Raw genomic sequence first — 22,809 nt, forward strand, 5'->3', positions numbered from 1 at the left:
ACAAAGTTAACATTTTCAGACCGGATTTCTCATGTGATCCTTCGGCTCTCATTCCGTGTTTTTCACATGTGGAATTTAAGGAAATAACATTGTTAAATATACTGTCAACATTTTGGCCCCACATGATTGTTACTCACTTAATTAGATGTGAAGAATTATGACTTGAAATGATGCATCTGTATAAGACCTTAGTCATACAAAAGGTAACTTTCCCATCCTTTCTAAGTGTGTCATTTGGCAGGAATGTGGTATAAATTCTGGCTTTGGGAACTTTACACACACAGCTGCCATGTTTTAGAAGTTGTCTTATTCTTAGGAATCTTCTAGCTTGGAAGCTTATTTACATTTTTAAAACACATTAAACTTTAACTCTTGAGATAAGGTATGAAATCATTTGCTTCATGTAAACAGATGACAGACTTTAAGTTTAAGGTCAATTAAAATGTCTAAGAAGCTTATACAAGCAGTTTTTACCTTTGTACAGTCTTTCAGTCATTTTCTCAAAATTCGGTGTTGAATGTTGAACAAAGCACAAAACCTTTTTGGGTTTCATTTGTTTGTCTTTTTCTACAACCAGGAACCAGGCAGACCTGCTTGCACAGATGTTTCCCACAGACAGTCTGGAGTACAAACTCCTTTTGAGGTACGTACAGAAGAAAATAGACAGTCATCCCACCCAAAGCAACAATGTGGGAGAGGTGAAGGCTGCTACACATCCTCAGAACCACCATAAAACACAGAAAAATAAGAAGCGTAAATTTCTGAAGATCATAAGCTGCATTCGGCCAGAGAGGGAAGATGAAGATTGTGTGACTAGACCTCCTCACAGACAACCGGCAACTGCAGGTTCATGTGAGTATCAGAATGCAACCCTGAGATCACTTATTAATGCTATGGCATATATATTGTTAATTGAAAAACTAACAATTTCTGGCTGTTTCTGGGATTACAATTATATACAGAGTCTGCAGCTTTATATTTGTAGGTCATGAGGTATTTTCCTTATAAACATGGCTCACTAATTAATTTCATTGTGTTCGTAACCGCAGCTGATTCAGACCAGGAAGAAGTTGAACAAATCGTCAACAAGTTGACTAAACTCACAGATAAAGTTCATTTTAAATCTACGGATATAGAAACTGATGGTGACGGTGAGTGTATGTTCGCGAGATTGTTTTTTTTTACTTCCTTATTTTTTCACATATCCTGTGCTAGTTATGCATACAGAGCTCATGTAAAAGTAGCTATATGACTTAGCAAGGTTTCTAATTCGTATTCTGTATCTACAGATCTTGTGGAGGAATTAGTGGAACTGCTTCGGGAACATGGAGATAAACTTAACGAGAAAGTAAGTCACATTCATTCCTTTCATTTTAATGATGCACTTGGGGGTTGAAAAAATAAATCACTAGTGTAACAATATCTGGATAAAATGTTACATATGAATAAAATAGGATAGTTATTAGAGTGACAGGTGATTAGAGTGACAGGCTTTCAATGAACGAATTGAGAATTTTCCATCTTTGTTCATAGTTAAAAAGGTGGCCCCATAAACAAAAACCTCTCCTCAGTGTTGATATTTCATATTCTGCGTTATCGATGAGAAAATACTTTCTTTATTTTATATTTATTTATCAAGGTGGAAAAAAAATCACTGTGGAATTGTACATTTTGAAGTAATTGCTTAATGTCTGTCCATAGATACAAAAGGACCACATGCTTATGAAACAGCTGCAGGACTCTCTGTCATACGGTTTCTTTAAAAAATTGGCCCGTAGCTTTATACACAGACTAAGTCCGGAGGAGCTTCCTGCTACACAGAGCCGAAAGCAAGCTGAGATCGCGATCACCTTTGAGCTGACCAGCCGCCTAAATGCCATGGACTCCCATCCTATGAACCGAGTGCTGGGCTTTGGTGCTACATACCTGCAGGACTACTTCACCCCCTGGGTCAACCAACAAGGCGGCTATGTAAGTACAATACAGTTGCTACCAAGCCATGCCTACTCATATTCTGTGTCTTTTGATTTGTTTGATTTAGATACACATTCTTGTCATTATTTATGAATTTTTTTTTTCGTCTCTTTTGTTTTCTCTTTTCAGGAAAAAGTTTTCAGCACAGACAGTGATGCTAAAGAGGAAGTCGAATAAACCTAGAAGACTTTGATCCACGCCACATTCACCAACACCCCTCCCCCCTCGAACTTCATTAGATTTAATTATTCTCAGGATCCAAGTCACTTGAATAAGAAAAGTATTTTATTAAAAAAAGTTTAATGTTTACATATCCATGATACCAAAGCCTCTGTGAAATAGAAGTGTAGGTATGTGGTTTAACAATGTTTTTTTTTGTTAATTTTTATAACTAATTAATTCAATGAGTCAGTTGAAGTTAGATATTTTCATGTGTTAGAGTTTTTGTATTATACCTATGGTTGTATGCAGATTGATTTGTGTGTTTATGAGCAGTTATGTTTTGTCTGTCTGTATCTCACAGATCTTATGCATGCAGATTTACAGGGTTTTGGGGAAATAGTAGATTTTTTTCTAGTAGAAAAGCTAAAAATTTTTTTACTCAAATAAAGGTTGGACTGTGAAGAATTAACATTATGATCTTTTATGCTTTAAGAAATCTTTAGAGGACATTATTTATTTATTTGTTTATTTATTTGTTTATTTATTTGTGGTATAGAATATGATAGTCATTAAATGGTCATTTTAATTATTAAGCAATAAGTAAGTAAATAATTTAGAATATTTTGAATATAGCCATATTAAAAGAACTATTGATTCTTTCATAAAAAGGATAAAAAAAATAATGGATTATAAAATTAAAATAAAAAATTACAGATTATTTATGTACATAAGACATCTTAAGGCACAAATATTATCAAAATTTGTATTATTGTAAGTAACACCCAAGCAACATTTGGGTAGTTGACAAATGACCCAGAAAAAGTACTTTTTTTTGGAAAGCATAACTTTTTAAGAAAAAATACATATAAATACATATATATTTGTGGAGTATGAAAACTGCAGTTTCAGAAAATAGTACCGGTCACTCATTTTGTCAATGACTTCACATTTTTTTCCCGCTTTTTCACTCAACAATACTGTAAATGTGTCCTATGGTGTGACATTTAAAAAGTACTAAGAAATTATATTAAATAACATAAAATAAATACAGACAGAATTGAGACAGAATTGTTCACATTATTAAAACATTATTTTCTTAAAGTGATATTTATTTTACATGAAAGTACTAATTAGAATCATTTTCACCATGAATAGATGAATGGTGTCACACCAAAGGACAAAAAAAACAACAACTTCAATGGTCTTAAAACATAGTTAAATATTTAAACAATTCTGAGAGAAATACTTACCATGTGCACTTCTCATGGCCTTCATAGGAGTCTTCAGTCACATGACCTTGAGTGGGGTCTTTCAATTAAATGTATTTGTCCATGATATTGCCCAAATTAAAATTAGGTTTTTGCATAACAGGAAAGGACATTTTTTTCTGTGACACACTTTATGAAATTCCTACACTTTTAGAAATGTATGTATATGAAAAGTGATGGCCACTTAGTGAAATAGACAGGAGTGTTCATTAAGATTTTTAAACATTATTTTCTTTATTTATAAAATGTAATATTTATGAAATAATGTTGTCTACCGTCACACCATAGGACAATTTTGAGATTTGGCTCAAAGTTCTAAAAAAACTAACAATAACTTGGGTATCAAAACAACAAATTCATATAAAACAGGAAAATGTTTAACCATTTACAGTATTCTAAATTATGAAAATGTGAAATAAATTATGTTTTATCTTCTGTGACAGTGAAAAAGCCATGTCACGTCAACTACCCATTTACAGTTTAGTAAATGTTTTTTGTGTGTTATTTTTTGTTGCACCTCTAATATACAGTCGTATGCAAAAGTTTCGGAACCCCTGACAATTTCCATAATTTTCATTTATAAATATGTGGGTGTTAGGATCAGCAATTTCATTTTCATCTATCAAATAACTGAAGGACGCAGTAATATTTCAGTAGTGAAATGAGGTTTATTGGATTAACAGAAAATGTGCAATATGCATCAAAACGATATTAGACAGGTGCATAAATTTGGGCACTCTTGCCATTTTGTTGATTTGAACACCTGTAACTAATTAGCATTGATTAATTGGATCGCACAATTGGTCTAAATTACTAACTACGACTGTACTTAGTGATATACACATTCTGTCCAGTTTATTTGGAACTCAATAGGCGATTCTGGGCTACAACAGGACCAAAACCGGATACTGTATTCCAGTCTTGTGAGCCAAGAACAGGAATCACAGATATAATAAAAAATGGGGGATGTGGTAGCTCAGTGGTAAAGGTGTTCGGAAGGTTATGGGTTCGAAGGTCATGGTTTTGGAAGGTCATGGGTTTGAACCCCAGGTCTATCAAGCTGTCACTGCTGGGCCCCCGAGCAAGGCCCTCAACCCTCAATTGCTCATATAAATGTATTGCTCTGTATAAATTGAAATAAAAATGTAAGTCACTCTGGATAAGTGTGTCTGCTAAATGCCGTAAATGTAAATGAAGCAGAAACTAGGTTCAACTGTCCAGTTTTGGTATCCAATGTAGAATAGAATAGGAGAATAGAATCCAATGTAGTCATTTGCTATTGTATACAGTAGCTCATCAATCTGAAGGTTTGGTGGTTTGTTGTGTTTTCTGAGATGGTTTTCTGCTGACTGGCTTTAAAGAGTCAATATGAACCAGTCTGGCCTGACTTTTCTCATCAACAGTGTTTCAGCCTGTAGAATCGCTGTTGTCTTTATGTTTTTCCACCATTCTGAGTAAATGCTAGAGACTGTTGTGTGTGAAAATCCCAGATAAACAGTTCCTGAAAATATTCAAACCAGCTCGTCTGGCACCAACGACGATGCCATGTCCAGTCCCACATTTCCCCCTCATTCTGATGTGTGATGTGAACATTAACTCCAGCTTTTGACGTGTACTGTATCTGCATGTTGTTTAACCGTTACATTCCAGCATTATACACACGATTGGCTGATTGAATACGTACATACATGAGCAGGTGCACAGGTGTGGTTTCTGGAATAGTTTGAATAGTCTTGAATTTGGGTGTTGAGGGCGTGGCTGTGGCGCGCGCTCGGTGTGAGTCGCGCAACCTCGGTGCGGCTCCACAGAACGAGAATAGTCAAAATGCGCAAGGCGAGAGGAGCGAAGAAAACTCCGTCCCCGCGGGAACCGATCTCCGATAAGAAGTTCGGAGAAGCCAACAACGACCTGCTCAAATGCCCCGACGACGGGGGAGCGGCTCCACGAGCCAGGAAGAAGGGCTACAAACCACCAGATGTGAGGAGCATATTCGGGGCGCAGGGAAGAAGAGGAGAGGGTCACGAGTTCACAGAGGAGGCATCAGAAGGATGGTGCGATGTGTGCTGTGCCATCATCTTCCAGGGAGGCCTGATGTGCACAGGTGAGGGGGAGCTTGAGGCTACCATTCCATTATGCATTTATCCTTTAGTATCTAACCCTGGAGACCCTCTGACCTTTAAATCACTTGATCTAGTTAGTCAAGCCCTAATGAAAGACCTTATCAAGGTCTGGATTAAGTGTGCTTGGATTAAAGAATCTGTAACAAACCGTCAAACTATGTGTCTGTGAATCATGGCCACAGGTATAATAAAAAATGAGGCAGGTGGGGTTAAATTCAAGACCATTGATTTCTTCTATTTCCTACAGAAATTCTTAGATGGAGAAAAACTGTATTGTTTTACTGAATAATTCCTGGTTGTAGAGATCATGAGTGTTTGAATAGATGTTCTACTAATATTTGAGAACGGCTGAGTATACGTTTAAGCAACATGTTTTGCAATATTATAACGTGTGTTCCGTATCCAAAAACAAATGGTAGGTGACAGGCGTACACAAAATACACTCACACACACGGACACACACCTACCGGTATGTTGACAGACTGGTTTTCAGTAAACTTCTAGATTTTGTCACTATCAACCTACAATCTGAAGAGTGTGTGTCTTTAAAGGAATATACAGTATCTGTTTCGATTTTCTGAGACTTGGACCTAAGATTTTTATTAAATAATAATTTCATCACACTAATCGCAGTAATGCTGTTCTGATGGAGTCAGTCATAGCTTGGCCTGGGCTTCATACAATGTCTGAGCACTATGTGTTTCTGGTGGTGTTGAAACAAACACAGCAACGTATGAAGTGCACACTGCTTTGTCAAAACTGAGGTTAAGACTAAAAGGCTTTGTTTTGTTATATTTTTGTCTCGTATTATAAAAGACCATGTTGTAAACCCTATATGAGCTCCATTTATGTATTATTGTCCTTTATAGTATTTAAGCCTTGAATAATTTGATTAGTTTAGTGTTTGAACTTTACAAGAAACAGCAATAGGAATCTAAGGCTCTCAGTCTTGTCTAACTTCTTCTGCCAGGCAGGTAGATTGATTGAAGTGTCATGTTTGTACAAATTCTTATCATGTGGATTGTAAGATTTGTACCACTTTATTTCTTTTTGGGTAAACATCTGTCCTTTTGCATTCTTGTTTAAATGAGTAATTCACTAGGTTCACTCTCTGTCCCCAAAAATGCCATCTATAGACTCTGTCCTTAGTTTGTATTCCTTTAAGTAGTTGTTCATTCACAAGTTGTGTACAATGCGTTCACTCAAATGTAACACTCGGACAAAGGTGACTTTTTCTTAATTTGACACCTGACTCAAGATATCGAATAAGCAAGTGAAGTAATCACTGGATCAAGTGCTTAAGATAATAGCCCTGCTCGGCACTGGGCATCTATTTTTTATCATGTAGTCACAGACACATGCCACCATGTAATTGTGGCTGTATGATATTTCAGAAGCTACTTTCTGATCTAATAGCAAATAGAGAATGCATTTAAAAGTGTAAATAAGCTTTGGCAATCTGGGGTAAGCTGTTGTATTTCTTGATGTTGCTGAACTCTGGCAACCAAAACAAAAATAAAAATTGGGTTTTGGACAAAATGTAGTTTTTCTGCCTACAAACACTTTTTTAAGAAACCATAAAAAAACAATGTGGAAGTGCTTTTATTAATGTTTTTAAACTTATCTATCTTGGTCGAGAGCTACATGCCGTGGCTAAGAGGACACATTCAAAATCAGTTAAGTTTGTAATCAGATGTAATCAGAATTTTTCCCTCCTGTCAATGTTTGGGGGCCACAATATTTGAAAGTGCCAATAAACAGTATAGTGTACAGTATGTAGTTGAAAGACATGCAAAAGACAAGATATTACAAGACATTCCTTAGATTTCAGAACTCTATACAGTAGAAGATGTCAGATGGGTTTTCTCACACTGTCACACACCCTCTTGTTTTTATATGCACCTGGAACTTACTCTGACTAGGTAGGAAGAAATTAAATGTGGTTGTGACAGAGCGCATTTTACACTAACTTGCTGATGCCTCTACTTGTTTGGTGACATTCTGTTGGTTTTAGAAAAATATGCTCACCACATACATCTGTATCCAGAAAGGTAACACCTACAATGCAGGGTAATGGTGTGTAATAGAAGAAAAAACTAATTTTCTGCTAATATTACAGAATATCTGCATCATTCACACATTATTTAAGAACGATCTGTTCTTTTAAGATAAGTAAAAATCATAGCAAGAATATAATGCATGTCAAGATAGATAAAAAAATGGCATTATACTTTATAAATACATAAATAATTAGTATAATAAAAATGTGCAAAATACTGATTCCAGTGCTGTAAATTAGAGTATTGTCTGTATTCAGAAATTACAAATGATTTAGGATGAGTTAGAATTTCAGGACACAGAAAATTGCCACTGCAGCAGTTTTGCAACATATCAAAGAAAATCTCAGCAGAAACTTTGGAAAATTGAGTCATTCTGTCAGAAAATATATAATGTCATGTTACAATATAAAATTCAGCCCATGCACATGATTTTCTACTGTATTATTATATCAGTTGCAAGAATCACACATTATATGACTCAACAGGTTTAGTTTACTTGTTAATGACAAAGTTATTGCCATAGTAGAGAAAAAAGAAAGAAATAGTAAAAAGAAAAATGAAAGACAGACTTAACTGACACATATACACTCACTGTCAACATTATTAGTTACTCCGGTACACCTGCACATTCATGCAATTATTCAATCTGCCAATTACTGTATGTGGCAAAAGCCCAATCAGAAATTCAAACAGATTCAAGTCAGAAGCTTCGGTAATTGTTCACATCAGACATAAGAAGGGAGGAAATTGTGATTTCTGTGACTACCAGTTGTTGATACCAATTCAATTCAATTCAATTCAAGTTTATTTGTATAGCGCTTTTTACAATAGACATTGTCTCAAAGCAGCTTTACAGAACATAAACACAGAGCAGAAGGTAAACATAATTAATGATAAAGGAATTAACGAATAATAAAAGAAATAAGAAATAACAGAATAAAAATTCTAGATTATTATATATACCAGACCGGGATGGTTTGAGTCTCTAGGGCAGAGATGTCCCGTCTTATCCACAAATTGCTGACGTGGGTGCAGGTTTTCATTGAAAGCAGAAACCACACCTGAATCTATTGAAAGCCAGGGTCAACTGATTAAACTGATTAAAAGGTGTGGCTCCTACACCCACACTGGGCCTGTGCAGATAAGTTTGGACACCCTGCTCTAGTGCTTACTCAGACTAGTACAAAAAACAAAAAACATTCATTCAGATGCAGGTCTGTTCAGATTCCCTGTCCAACCCAGTTTCCTATTCCGTTCATGGCTAACAAATGTAGAACCCAATGAAGTTTTCTGGTGTTGTAGCTGCATGGTTTGGTGTGTTGTATGACTTTATGCTTTTCTGCTCACTGCAGTTATAAGCATTGGTTATCTGAGTTAGTGTGATCAGGCTTGTCTTTCTCCTCTGTCCTCTCTCATCAGGAATGCATTTCCACTTACAGAACTGCTGCCCAATAATTTTTTTGTTCTCCTTATTTTATTCAATTAATATTTTTGATATGATGCATGTATTGTTCAGCAACCTTTCTGTAAATTATAGTAAAAGGTTTCATACATAGGAATAAAACTGGATGAGACATTCTATTCTCCTAAAACAAAGAAATTGCAGCTTATCATGTTACTAAAAAACTTTGAAAACCATCTGTACTTAAACCCATCTATATTTTCCTTTTACGAAAACTTACAGTTTAAGTTACAGCTAACCGTACAATAAAATTTACTTCACAAGATTTTGTTTATTATGGAAGTTATATTTAAATGTTAGGAATGACATGAGGACGGCAGCAGAAATATTAGATCAAGAATAGCATAAATAAACATTTTTTTCTGGCTCGTCTGCTTTCTGTCATGCTATTTGACACCCACCTGTTAGCTTCCCTAATATCCATCTGCTTGTTTGCCTAACAGCAGTGACTATGTGTCTAGAGAAGACACATTGCACTGTGACAGCGTAATGATTGAACCACAATAGACCGCCTCCTGACCAGCTGACTGAGTGCAGTAGAAAATAATGGGGTCCCAAACACACACACACACACACACACACACACACACACACACACACACACACACACACACACACACACACACACACACACACACACACACACACACACACTCAAGCAGGGACTCTATGAAGGGAGGCTGTAGAAAGAGAAGCAGAGAAAACAGAAAAAGAATGACAGAAGTTCACTATGGCCGAAGCTCTTGCTTATCACATGCTTGGGAGATACCGATGAGTTTGGACTCCTGTGTGAGCTCTTAGAGGGCTGCTTTGTAAAGTCATGGCGCTGAGAAGAGGCTTCATCAGAACTCTGAGAAAAATAACCGTGTTCTGCTACTGTTTCACCAAAGTAATGCGCCGCCCAGGACGCATGGAGCTCAGCCTTCTGTGGAAGCTTTCTGGTGAGTCCAGTACCATGAGGATCTCTACATGAGACTAATGAGCTGGTGTCCTTTGCAGTACTGTATATACGTTTTGACTGGTGGTGATGATTGGTTGGAGGATTTTGAATTTTGATTGTTATGTTCTCCTCTACAGAGAGTTTATTCAGAGATCTGTTAAAGATCTGTGGTCTGTTTAAATAGTGCAGAATATTTTATAAGGTTCATATCGTATTTATTTACTAGGAGAAATTGCAGCCTGTTGCTATGAACAGCTTTGTATAACTCTAACCTTGACTTTCATCAACAGTACATATACATAATACAAAATATTTTTTACAGATTGTATTTGATGATTCTAGAAGGAATCTTGTAAGTGATTTCTCCTAATATCCTTTTATTTGTTGTATCTTTATATATTTAAAATAGGAAAAAAAGACTTTATTTGGTGATCACACTTTAAAAATTTTCACCAGCCTCAAAGGTGTTTACTGACATAAATTTTTTTTAACTTTCACACCTTAAAGTTAACTTAACACCATTATTTTAGCTTCATATATTTTTTACAACTATGTTATATTACATACTTTGGAAAAATTAGAAAATGTATCCAAGACGTAAGTAGCAACTAATCTAAGGTACAGCAATTGACCTTATGGTCTAATTCTATCACTCTGAGTTTAATATTATAATTACCACATTGTAAAAGTATAAATGATTCCCCTTTTCAGTACAGTACGTATCAAAAATACAAAAGGGGTACGTCATTGAGTATCGCTCCCCTTTTTGGCAATGGCACTTAGAGTGACAAAAGTCAATCTCATATTTGTTTCTTCAAACGCCATCGAGTCCAGGATAGAGCAGCTACTCAAAATGTTGTTGATGAAGATGATAGTTATTGTGTTATGAGTGTTATTGTGTTCAACTGATTTCAAGTCTCTTTGGTGCATCGTGTTCAATGACATGAATTATGGAACTAACACTGTTAGAAGAGTGATATAAATGTCACAGTAATTTCCTCAAGTTCCTAACTTTTTATAACATCTCATTTTTCTTTGGTACAAAATTAATTATATTACATAAATGTAACATAATTCTCAGCTGATTTATACTAGTCCAAGCTTTTAAGGAACAACAGCTTCTTAGAGAGAGAGGTTAAAGCTAAAGATTAAATGGTTGGATGTGTTTGACTTCCGTGTGCGAGTGGGCTCACAGTAACCTGCCAAATACGGTTCCTGACCCTGAGAACATCCTCAATGGATGATCTGTAACTAAAGAGTGATTTGGGATCAGTGAAGAGTTGACAGACAGCTGAGTGACCTGCCCTTTGTTTAGCAGTTTGGTGTTGTTTCAGCAGCCTATTAGGAGTCCAGTCTGCCAGGAGCCATGAGGAATGACGTCTGGAGCATGTGGAATTCCTCACTCAGGCTGAACTGGAAGGAGATTGCTAGATGGTCATATAGCAATCTCTATTTCTGTCTGGATGTGTAACTATGGACACATCTGCATTATTCAAAAAAACAAAGTTAGTTAGAAGAACACATAAATCTCCTTGTGTCAGACTCTATGATATTATTCAAATGTCACAGCATCAGATTGTCTCATTTATCATAAACTAAACCTTAATGATGAAGCCATTCTGTCATTTTTGTTGCTTATCTGAATCTTTACAAGATAGGAATTTTATGTAAACAGACCTTTACAAATTTTAGTTGAATGCCTTTTCTCTAGAGGTTCAACATGACAGATAAGTCAGTCTGGTATAACAAGGAAGAGAAAAACAGTGCTTGATAGAGAAGTAACAGGTGCACCAGTGGAAGGTTTACACCACACACACACACACACACACACACACACACACACACACACACACACACACACACACACACACACACACACACACACACACACACACACACACACACACACACACACACTTTTAAGGAAGGAGAGGTTGAGATCTAAAGATGTTTAGCTTCTTTCTTCCTGCATCAACATTCCTTTTACCCAGTCGCTGCAATCTGAACTCAGCAGTTTGTTCCTCATGCTCTCTGTGATTGAACTGCTTTAAATTCCTTGCTAAGCTATTCTCAGCATGTTAGCATATATGCTTACCTTTCTAAGATTTCTGTATTAGCTATATTTAGAGTATTTATAATAATAGATTATATAAGAAATATTTAGGAGTCTTGTATTAACTATATTAAGGTTGGTTTGTTTTTAGACAAGGTTATGACTAGAGCCTCTATACACAAAGAACTATACATTGAATCCTTTATTTTTCTATGAGTGTTGGCAGTGCAGACTGACATCATGTGATAATATACCAAAAATATTCAAAAGATATTCTATAATATTATTAATATACTATTTTCACAGGAAGGCTAAACACCTCCCATTGTTATCCTTGAAAGTTATTGTAGCTGTTCATGTTTTTTTAATTAATTAGGTTGGTTCTCTTTGCCAAAATAATTCGTATTTACATGATTAGAATAAAATATTTATTCCAGACGTACGAGGGGAAGATGGTAAATGTGTGCACAGGAAATAGTCCAGTAGCCTCCTATGTTAATAATGTGCTCTTTGTCTAAAACTGGAAGGTAGGCCATGTTTTTTAACATGGTTTCCTTCTTTACATAGTCATTTGCACAAGAGCTTTCAGAGCTTTGGGATAGGGATGGAACTATTTGTTTGAAAGGAGTGTAATTAAAACTATTGATAAATAAAGTAGAGCTTTAACAGATAAAGATAAAGAGAAATTGGACAAAGATTATTGTTTTTGGAATCCAGGTGAGTTGAATATATTTAATGTAGTACATTCATACTTAAAGAATGGATACACAGATTGAATTCATTTGTTATAATCGTTTTTTGCTTCATTTTATAAACTATGAAGCAGAGCCAATAAACACAATAAACTTAAACCTGTTTCCGAAGTGAAAGGTGCTGATGTGGGAGATAATTTGATCAGACCTCAGTGACTGGTTAAATTAAGTGTTAAGACAAGAACATGTTGTGCTTGAAGAAATTGCTTTCACCAATACAGCACACTTATCGGAAGCAATTTACTTATTCATAATTGCAACTGGTGTTTTAGAAGAATCTGTCATACTCATGATTTTGAAAAGGTTAAAAGGTTTTTGAGAGTTAAAAGGTTTGCGTGCCTTGCTCAGACACACCTACACAGGACCATTTAAAGCATGTGTTAAAGTTAGTGTTGAGTTTTCGGAGAGTGGACTTGTTCAGTAATACCATATTGTCCACATTTTTGGAAGTGCAGTTATTTCCAGGACAAGCAGTAAGTGGTGCTTTCCAAATACCCCAGAGAGCAAAATTGTGTGTGAGAGTATGTTTGAGTGAGAGAGAAAAGAGAGAGCACAATTGAATTGTATATTTACATTATTTTTAAGGCTGGATAAATAATAATAATAATAATAATAATAATAATAATAATAATAATAATAATAATAATAATAATAATAATAATAATAAAAAAACACAGCTCACACTCTCTCCTCCTTATCAGTTCAGTAATACATGAGATTATTAATGAGATTTGTGTATGATTGAGAGTTTGAGTCTGTTTTAGAGCACCACTGTTACTGATTCAGCACACCTCTCTTCCACTCCATAAAAAATGGTCAGCTATTAAACTCAGGAATATATTCTTGTGTGTGTGTGTGTGTGTGTGTGTGTGTGTGTGTGTGTGTGTGTGTGTGTGTGTGTGTGTGTGTGTGTGTGTGTGTGCGTGCATGCGTGCGTGCGTGCGTGCGTGCGTGTGTGTGTGGTTCTGTGCACTCAGCCACAGTAGAATGTCCTATGTTGCTTTAATATTAATCAAACTGGATACATCTTAAAGATCTCAACTTGATGTATCCCGCTGAACAGTTAAATGGATTTTAAACATAAAACATTGTAGTCGAATTGGTTGTATTTTCAGTAACATCAAATGTTACTTCTAAAAATGCCTCTTTATTGGTTTCATTAATCTTACCAATGTCCCAGTTCCTTCTGAAGGAAAGCATCCCCACAACACGGTACTAACACCATCATGCTTCAGTGTTGGGATGGTGTTCCAAGGACACTCTATGAGCTTTTAAGCCAGTCAGATTAAAAAATGACATACTGCTTCTTTAATTAAGTTTCTTTAAAAAAAAGTGACCCAGTTCAATTTTTAAATGCATGAAATGGATGGCTAACTTTAGCTAATTCACTTTTAGCCCACAAAAACATTCTCTTACTAATTACCTTATCTTGTCCTCTGTGTTCATCATAGCTTAGCTAGAGAGACAACATTTGATAGTCAGAATCACCCCACATTAAGAGAACAATGATGGCAGAGAAGGAGAGAGGGAGAGGAAATAACAGATGAATTAAAAGTCAATTGTGAGTGTGAGAGAGTTCAGGGATTGATTGTTCATTTTAGAACAACACTGCATGTTGAGGGTTAACTGCATGTTTATGTTTTTGTCAAGGCTTTGCTTGATGAACAACAGCAAGCAGTTTCAGAGCTAAATGGATAGAGAGAGAGAAAGGGAAGTTGGGAAAGAGAGAAACAAGAGGTCTCATCCACATGAGCCTTGCCATGAATGAGAGCAGCAGTGTGCAAATCTTCTAACAAAACCACCCCATGAATGCCCAGGTAGGCTGTCATAACGGGGTGACTGATATGTGTATATATGACTGCTCTCTGTTTGTTGTTGCGGTGAGTGACATCATTATGAAAGACAACTTGATGACGCATGTGAAAGCTGGCGAACATCTTTCACATAAATGTCATAAACTGTGCTCTATAGGGTTGCAGAAATTCGGTCACGTTACAGATCACGCATAAAAAATTCTAAACTCAGATATTAGTGGCTAAAATACATTTCATTTTGCTACTGTCAAATATCCAAAGCTTGACGAATATAAAGATTCTTGTCAGATAACATTGCAAAATCTAAATACAAAAGCGATTCCAAAAAAGTTGGGACACTGTACAAATTGCGAATACAAATCTCATAAACTTATATTTTATTCGCAATAGAATATTGAAAACATATCAGATGTTGAAAGTGAGACATTTTGAAATGTCATGCCAAATATTGGCTCATTCTGGATTTCATGAGAGCTACACATTCCAAAAAAGTTGGTACAGATAGCAATAAGAGGCCAGAAAAGTTAAATGTACACATAAGGAACAGCTAGAGGACCAATTTGCAAATTATTAGTTCAATTGGCAACATGATTGGGTATAAAAAGAGCCTCTCAGAGTGGCAGTGTCTCTCAGAAGACAAGATGGGCAGAGGATGACCAATTCCCCCAATGCGGTGGCGAAAAATAGTGGAGCAATATCAAAAAGGAGTTTCTCAGAGAAAAATTGCAAAGAGTTTGAACAGTCATCATCTACAGTGCATAATATCATCCAAAGATTCAGAGAATCTGGAACAACCTCTGTGCGTAAGAAAACCATACTGGATGCCCGTTATCTTCGGGCACTTAGACAGCACTGCTTCACATACAGGAATGTTACTGTAATGGAAATCAAAACATGAGCTCAGGAATACTTACAGAAAACATTGTTGGTGAACACAATCCACCATCCACTGCCATTCGACGTTGCCATCTAAAACCTATAGGTAAAAAAAAGCCATATCTAAACGTGATCCAGAAGCACAGCTGTTTTCTCTGGGCCAAGGCTCATTTAAAATGGACTGTGGCAAAGTGGAAAACTGTTCTGTGGTCAGACGAATCAAAATTTGAAGTTCTTTTTGGAAAACTGGGATGCCATGCCATCCGGACTAAAAAGGACAAGGACAACCCAAGTTGTTATCAGCGCTCAGTTCAGAAGCTTGTATCTCTGATGGTATAGGGTTGCATGGGTGCGTGTGGCATGGGCAGCTTACACATCTGGAAAGGCACCATCAATGCTGAAAGGTATATCCAAGTTCTAGAACAACATATGCTCCCATCCAGACGTCGTCTCTTTCAGGGAAGACCTTGGATTTTCCAACACGACAATGGCAGACCACATACTGCATCAATTACAACATCATGGCTGTGTGGAAGAAGGATGGCCAGCCTGCAGTCCAGATCTTTCACCCATAGAAAACATTTGGCACATCATAAAGAGGAAGATGTGACAGAAGACCTAAGACAGTTGAGCAACTAGAAGAATTTATTAGACAAGAATGGGACAACGTTCCTATTCCCAAACTTGAGCAACTTGGCTCCTCAGTCCCCAGACGTTTGCAGTCTGTTATAAAAAGAAGAGGTGATGCCACACAGTGGAAAACATGGCCTTGTCCCAACTTTTTTGAGATGTGTTGATGCCATGAAATTTAAAATCAACTTATTTTCCCCTTTAAATGATACATTTTCTTAGTTTAAACATTTGATATGTTATCTGTGTTGTATTCTGAATAAAATATTGAAATTTGAAACTTCCACATCATTGCATTCTGTTTTTATTCACAATTTGTACAGTGTCCCTACTTTTTTGGAATCGGGTTTGTATAATATCCACTGGTATGTACAGGTTACTCTTCTTTCTTTTCCTGAGAAGGTCATGAACTTTACTGAGGATATATAGTCCGTCTTTGTTCTTTTTGTTTGGCAAATAGGACTGAGCCAAAATGTAAGCATTGCTTTTTTTGCACAATTTGCATATTATGCAAACCATCACTCTCTCACTTTGGGTTATTTATCTCAACTACCTAAGTTGTAAGTGCACAAAGAACACCTTATGTATTTATATCAACCGTGTCATACATGCAGACTTGTATATTATATATAGCTTATGAACTATAATAGAAGTGTTCCCTGTAAAGCAGCAGCATAAGTTGTAACGGTAGAGTTCATCCTCTAGGTCTTTGGATCTTTGCTATATTTGTTGTTTAGTCATTACCGGCTGTGTCCATGTGCAGTCCCCTCTGAAACTAGTGGAACAGTAAGGCCAGTTTATTTTATTTCTGTTTAGACTGAAGACATTTCGGATTGAGATCAGAAGATTAGAATTTTTGCTTTCATTTCCTCATATTACATCTCTGCATTTAATGAGAGAACATAGCATAATTTTTGTTTCAATCCATATAAGCAAACATTTTGGAACATGTGACTGAAAAGGATTTTTTGCTAACCAAGTGTGTTCTAGTAGATTAAATAAACAATAAGTAGCTCTGAACATCTACTCTTGGTTTTAGCCTTTGTTTTCACATTTGTTGTTAAAAATGATGAGCTAACATGAAGACCAGAGAGTTGTCTATAAGAAAAAAGCAAGACATTTTAAAACTGAAAAAAAGAGGAAAAATCTGTTGTTTATGTCGATGTTATGTTATGTTAAGTTAATGATCTACTACATGTACATATAGTTCACAATTACAAGTTTGTCAGATTTTTTCTTTAGTAGAAGCATCCAAGATATGGTTTCTCAATGCCAGTGCCTTAAATGTAAGCACTTGCCTTTAAGCCTGAAGAAATCGGGAGAAACAGATAAGCATTTTATTCTAGACGATTCTTTCAGTCTAGAATGTATAATCTGTATAATTCATCTAACGAACCAACTTTCTTGTATAGTCTTGTATAGTCTTGTATAGTCTTGTAAGTCTATAAAATGTTTTCACCGCTCCTCGTTTATTTTCTGCAGGTTGTAAGTACACCTGTCATGCAGAGTGTCGTGATCATGTAACACTCGACTGCCATCAGAATGGATCTTCTAATGACGTTCCACTCAGCCAAGACCATCTCAATAACAACCAGGTCTCCCACAATGTAAGTTCTCTGTTTGTGTTATGTAACTCATGCTCCATAGAATGGTTAGTTTTTGTTTTGTTTTTTAACGTCAGAGGATGCCTTCCAGTATAAAAGCATTTACACAGATAAACTTATAAATGCAGCACATATCTCTATTTCTGAACCTAATTTAATTCTAAAAATAAATGGCAAAGGTTTAGAATCAGGCCATGATTAGATTTGATTATTAGATTATTTTGATAAACCCTCCAAGGTTCCATTATTCCTGTCCATTTTGTCTATAGCACAATATTTCAATTATTAGAGCCAATTATTATTGAGTCCTTTTCACTGCTACATCCATAACACTTTATCGGACATGAGAATAAAATGCAGTGATTATGTATGTATTAAACATCAACAGAATCCAGGAACAAATGGTTTGAAAGAAAAAGATGACTAGCAGCAAATACTGCTTCTCTGTTTACCCTGTTTGTTATTTGGAATAACCTTATTAAGATGTGCTAGCTCAGTGAATACGGTGTTGGGCTACTGATCGGAAGGTCATGGGTTCGAACACCAGGTCCACCAAGCTACCACTGCTGGACCCTTGAGCAAGGCCCTTAACCCTCAATTGCTCAGTAGTCACTCTGAATAAGGGTGTCTGCTAAATGTAAATGTAAGCTAAAATAAGGAACATACATTTTTCTCCCATTCAATATCATGATCAATTGACACGGCTAATAATGCAATAATAACTAGATTTGTAAAGTTTGTCGCGACAAACTTTGATGTTGGCTTTGATGGTGCAAGTATTCGCAAAGGCCGGTGCATTTTGGAGGCGAGTGGACAGAAAGATTGTGAAAGCTACTGGACCGCAAGGGTGCCAATACTTTTGGAGCTGATCGGCCATGAGCATGTGACTTAATCCGAATACCCGTAGGGCAGTTCCCTTAATTGTGCTGAGTGTTTTGATATGTCACATGTCCATATTGTGCAATTATTTTGTTTTGCTTCTTTTGGGGGCGGGGCTACACGTGACGTCACGTGACGTGACCAGAATACCCGTGGGGCAGTTCCCCTCAATGTGCTGAGTGTTTTGATATGTCACATGTCCATGTTGTGCAAATTTTTGATTTCGCTTGTTTTGGAGGCGGGGCTACACGTGACCTCACGTGACGTCACGTGACGTGAGCAGAATACCCGTGGGGCAGTTCCCCTCATTGTGCTGAGTGTTTTAATATGTCACATGTCCATGTTGTGCAAATTTTTGATTTCGCTTGTTTTGGGGGCGGGGCTACACGTGACGTCACGTGACGTGACCAGAATACCCGTGGGGCAGTTCCCCTCAATGTGCTGAGTGTTTTGATATGTCACATGTCCATGTTGTGCAAATTTTTGATTTCGCTTGTTTTGGGGGCGGGCCTACACGTGACGTCACGTGACGTGACCAGAATACCCATGGGGCAGTTCCCCTCAATGTGCTGAGTGTTTTGATATGTCACATGTCCATGTTGTGCAAATTTTTGATTTCGCTTGTTTTGGGGGCGGGGCTACACGTGACGTCACGTGGTGTCGAGTGACGTCACCAGAATATCCGGTGGGGTGCCAATACTTTTGGCAAAAAGTGGCTACTGAGGGTTTGGACATTTCATGTCAATACTGCAGTCATTATGGGATTCTACTTATTATTATACTGCGTGGATCACAGAGAGAGAAGCCGTGCCTGAGCTCTGCGCACGCTGTGTGTGTGAGAGCTTAGAGGAATTTTCGGAATTCCCCATTCAAGTCTATGGGATGTTCGATCGTCGACTACCGGAAAACCGAAAATTCCGTCGGAAGTCCGAAATAAAAATTTTGTCCGGAGTAAGGTCCTAAAGAACCTGTCCGAGTTCGGTGTAAATCGCTCGAAAACTTGCCGAGTTATAAACCTCAAAAGTTTATAATGGAAGTCTATGGGAAAAAAGGCCACTTTGAGCTTCCGTACCGGGAATGCCGGAATTCCGATCTCTTAGAAAAATAGAAGCAACAAACTTCAGACCAGGGTCTACGACATATCCGAATTTGGTGCATGTGGCTCGAACGCCCTAGGCATTTTTTGTAATTAATTTTTGTCTAATAATAATAATAATAATAATAATAATAATAATAATAATAATAATAATAAGCTTATAACGGAAATCAGAATGTTGGCTTCTACAAAGCCAACATAATAATAATAATAATAATAATAATAATAATAATAATAATAATAATAATAATAATAATAAGCTTATAACGGAAATCAGAATGCTGGCTTCTACAAAGCCAACATAACTATAATGTTCATCACTGTTTAACATCAACAGTTTAAAACAATAAATCTGTACTACTGGGGTTGTAACAAGCACAAGAGGGAGCCAAAGCGCAATGAATTCATTTTACTGCCTTCTCTACATACATCAGCTCATAGAGTTTCTGTATTTTCTTTATAACATTTTATTACATTACAATTGACAGTCTTAGATTAATGTAGTGTATTGTAGCTATTATTTGAACTCTAATTAGTAAAAATGTATTGATGCTACAGAAAACCATTAGTATGTCATCTTTGTCACTATCTATATTATTAATGCTCTTTATTTTGAGGATGTGTAGAAGCCATGATTAATCCCCAACCATTTTGACCATACAATTATCTCTGTATTGTGTATTGTGATTATCTGTTATTTTGTGTTGCAAACACACACACGCGCACACACACACACACACACAGACACACACACACAGACACACAGACACAGACACACGCACACAGACGTATACACACACACACACACACACACACACACACTCACACGCACATACACACACACACACACACAGACACACACAGACACACACAGACACACACGCACACACACACACAGACACACACACATACACACAGACACACACACACACAGACACATACACATACACACAGACACACACACACACACACACACACACAGACACACGCACACACACACACACAAACAGACACACACACGCACACACACACACACACACACACACACACACACACACACACACACACACACACACACACACACACACACACACACACACACACACACACACACACACACACACACACACACATACATACACACAGACACACACACATGCAACGCTTCAATAGATATTTCACCTGATTAAACTACAAAAGCAATAGTTATTTTTTAGGAGCAGGAAATTGCAGGAAGAGGCTGAAAAACAGCAGCCCATCTTGTTCTGGCTCATATAAACTAGATGAAAGACCTGCAGTGTTTAAGACGCCCTCTAACCATGCCATGCACACTCATGTGATACAGACTTATAGTGATTGTGGCTAAGTGAGTGCTTGGTGAATGTTAGCTGCCAGTTTGTAAAAAGTATCCCAGTCTCTCTGTCTGTAAATAACCGAAGTGTGGTATGTGTAATATTTACACTAAACCAGTGTACGTTTGGGGGTGTTGCAGGCCCGTAAACCAGTTCTGATGAAAGGGATCTTTGTGTGCAAAATATATTGTACTAATGCACATGAAATTAATATATGTTTGTTGTGACCAGACTTTTTCTTTATAATTGGTTGACTGTAAAAGAATCTTGGATACAGATTATAATATTTATGTACATTTGTAGTATCTGGTAATATATATTTCATTTTATTTTGGGTGTCTAAGTACAGTGAGTTAGTTTGTAAATTAGGATTGAATATGGGTGTGGTGCTTGCTTTGGGACATTTGTATCAGTACAGGGGGAGGATTCAGCTGTCTGTGTCCTTATAATTATGGACAAACAGAGGCAGAGAATTTCTAACACTTCTTGTTGTGACTTTTTGGCAGTGCGTACAGTACACAGATACTCAGGATCGTCCTCCAAAGAAGTGGTTGTTTGTTTCATTTTGAATCATTTCTTTTGCGTATGAAACTTGAGACTGTCAAAAATTCCAAACATCAAAACCAATAGGTTTCTGAAAATGTTTTTAACGTATCATTGGTGCACAACTCATTCTGAACCTGTAACCTAATCTCAACCAACAACACCCTTCTCTAATCTTGGTGAACTAAAAAAAACTCCATAAACAGTAATGCAGTGATGAAGCAAGGAATTCATGTATCAGGTAGGGATGAGAAAATAGTTTTAGGTGGATGCCAAACAGTAGTGGAAGTGGTGAAGATGTACAGAATTTGCCATATGACAATCTACCACCTATAATTCTTGCCATAATTAATAACTTTAATATGCATAGGAGATAAAATACTCCTGTTGAAAGGATCCAGCCCGGACTTGTGCCATGTGCATTTGTTTATGTTCCGTGTCACGTGTCTGCCCTGCCCTTGGCCTCCCCACCTCTGTACACCTGTTCCTTATGTGTTAATTGTCTTGTGTATTTAACAGTGCCGTGTTGCCAGTGGCGGCGCAGAATCCTCATTCTTGGTGTCGACCTTGGGCTCGTCTCTTGTTGCGCCTTGTGTCGTGTCTTTGTCCCTGTTTTGTGTTTTTTAAATTAATGAATCCAGTTTATCTTAGCCGTCGTGCATTTGGGTCTGTTTCATCCCCACATCGCTGACAGAAGCATTCCGCCAGACTCAGACCCAACAGGATAGCGTCAGCCTGGACCGGCTCTGTGTGTACAGCATTTTTTTCCAGACTGTTTTTTACCCTGTTTTTCCCTGGACTTTTGTTTTTTTTGTGTAACATCATTTGTTACATTGAGGGACGCTGCTCCTCTTCTGGTTTCCCCGAGGAGGACACCGCCTCACTTCCTGCCTGCGGAGTATGTCAACAGCTTGGTTTTTGCTTTGGGATTTTTTCCGGTGTCCCGTGACATCGCCCCGCACCTGTTCCGGTGGGGGATGTTTCTTCACTTCCTGGTTTTCTGTGGAGGACGCCGCCCCACTTCCTGTCCTTCGGGGTGTTGCAGGCCGATATTTTGCCCCAAGAATATTTTTTCCCACCCTCCCTCCCATTCTGGTTTTCGAGACGTGGGTCTTTTTGCGGTGTGTCGGAGGTTGTGCTCGGCCCTTTGGCTTGGCGGCAGACGACGCTCGGCCCTTCGGCTCGGCAGTGGACGTTGCTCGGCCCTTTGGCTCGGCGGTGGAC

General features: G+C 37.3%; 2 protein-coding genes across 2 annotated transcripts in view; both read left to right on the top strand.

Annotated features, from left to right (window-relative positions):
- The window catches only part of LOC113645789 (apoptosis facilitator Bcl-2-like protein 14), a 3,806-nt gene extending 1,433 nt beyond the window's left edge, over positions 1–2,373 (top strand). Inside the window, exons 2-6 of the mRNA XM_027151642.2 lie at positions 578–852; positions 1,050–1,151; positions 1,290–1,348; positions 1,702–1,971; positions 2,104–2,373. Coding sequence (XP_027007443.1) covers positions 578–852; positions 1,050–1,151; positions 1,290–1,348; positions 1,702–1,971; positions 2,104–2,151 — 754 coding nt within the window. The 3' untranslated portion in view covers positions 2,152–2,373. The remainder of the gene's footprint in view (positions 1–577; positions 853–1,049; positions 1,152–1,289; positions 1,349–1,701; positions 1,972–2,103) is intronic.
- Positions 2,374–5,094: 2,721 nt separating this feature from the next.
- Positions 5,095–22,809, top strand: part of rassf3 (Ras association domain family member 3) — a 47,911-nt gene continuing 30,196 nt past the window's right edge. The window contains exons 1-2 of the mRNA XM_027151928.2: positions 5,095–5,505; positions 17,594–17,718. Coding sequence (XP_027007729.1) covers positions 5,229–5,505; positions 17,594–17,718 — 402 coding nt within the window. The 5' untranslated portion in view covers positions 5,095–5,228. The remainder of the gene's footprint in view (positions 5,506–17,593; positions 17,719–22,809) is intronic.

Source organism: Tachysurus fulvidraco, chromosome 19 (genome assembly GCF_022655615.1).
Source record: "Tachysurus fulvidraco isolate hzauxx_2018 chromosome 19, HZAU_PFXX_2.0, whole genome shotgun sequence".
In the NCBI taxonomy this organism is placed as follows: domain Eukaryota; kingdom Metazoa; phylum Chordata; class Actinopteri; order Siluriformes; family Bagridae; genus Tachysurus; species Tachysurus fulvidraco.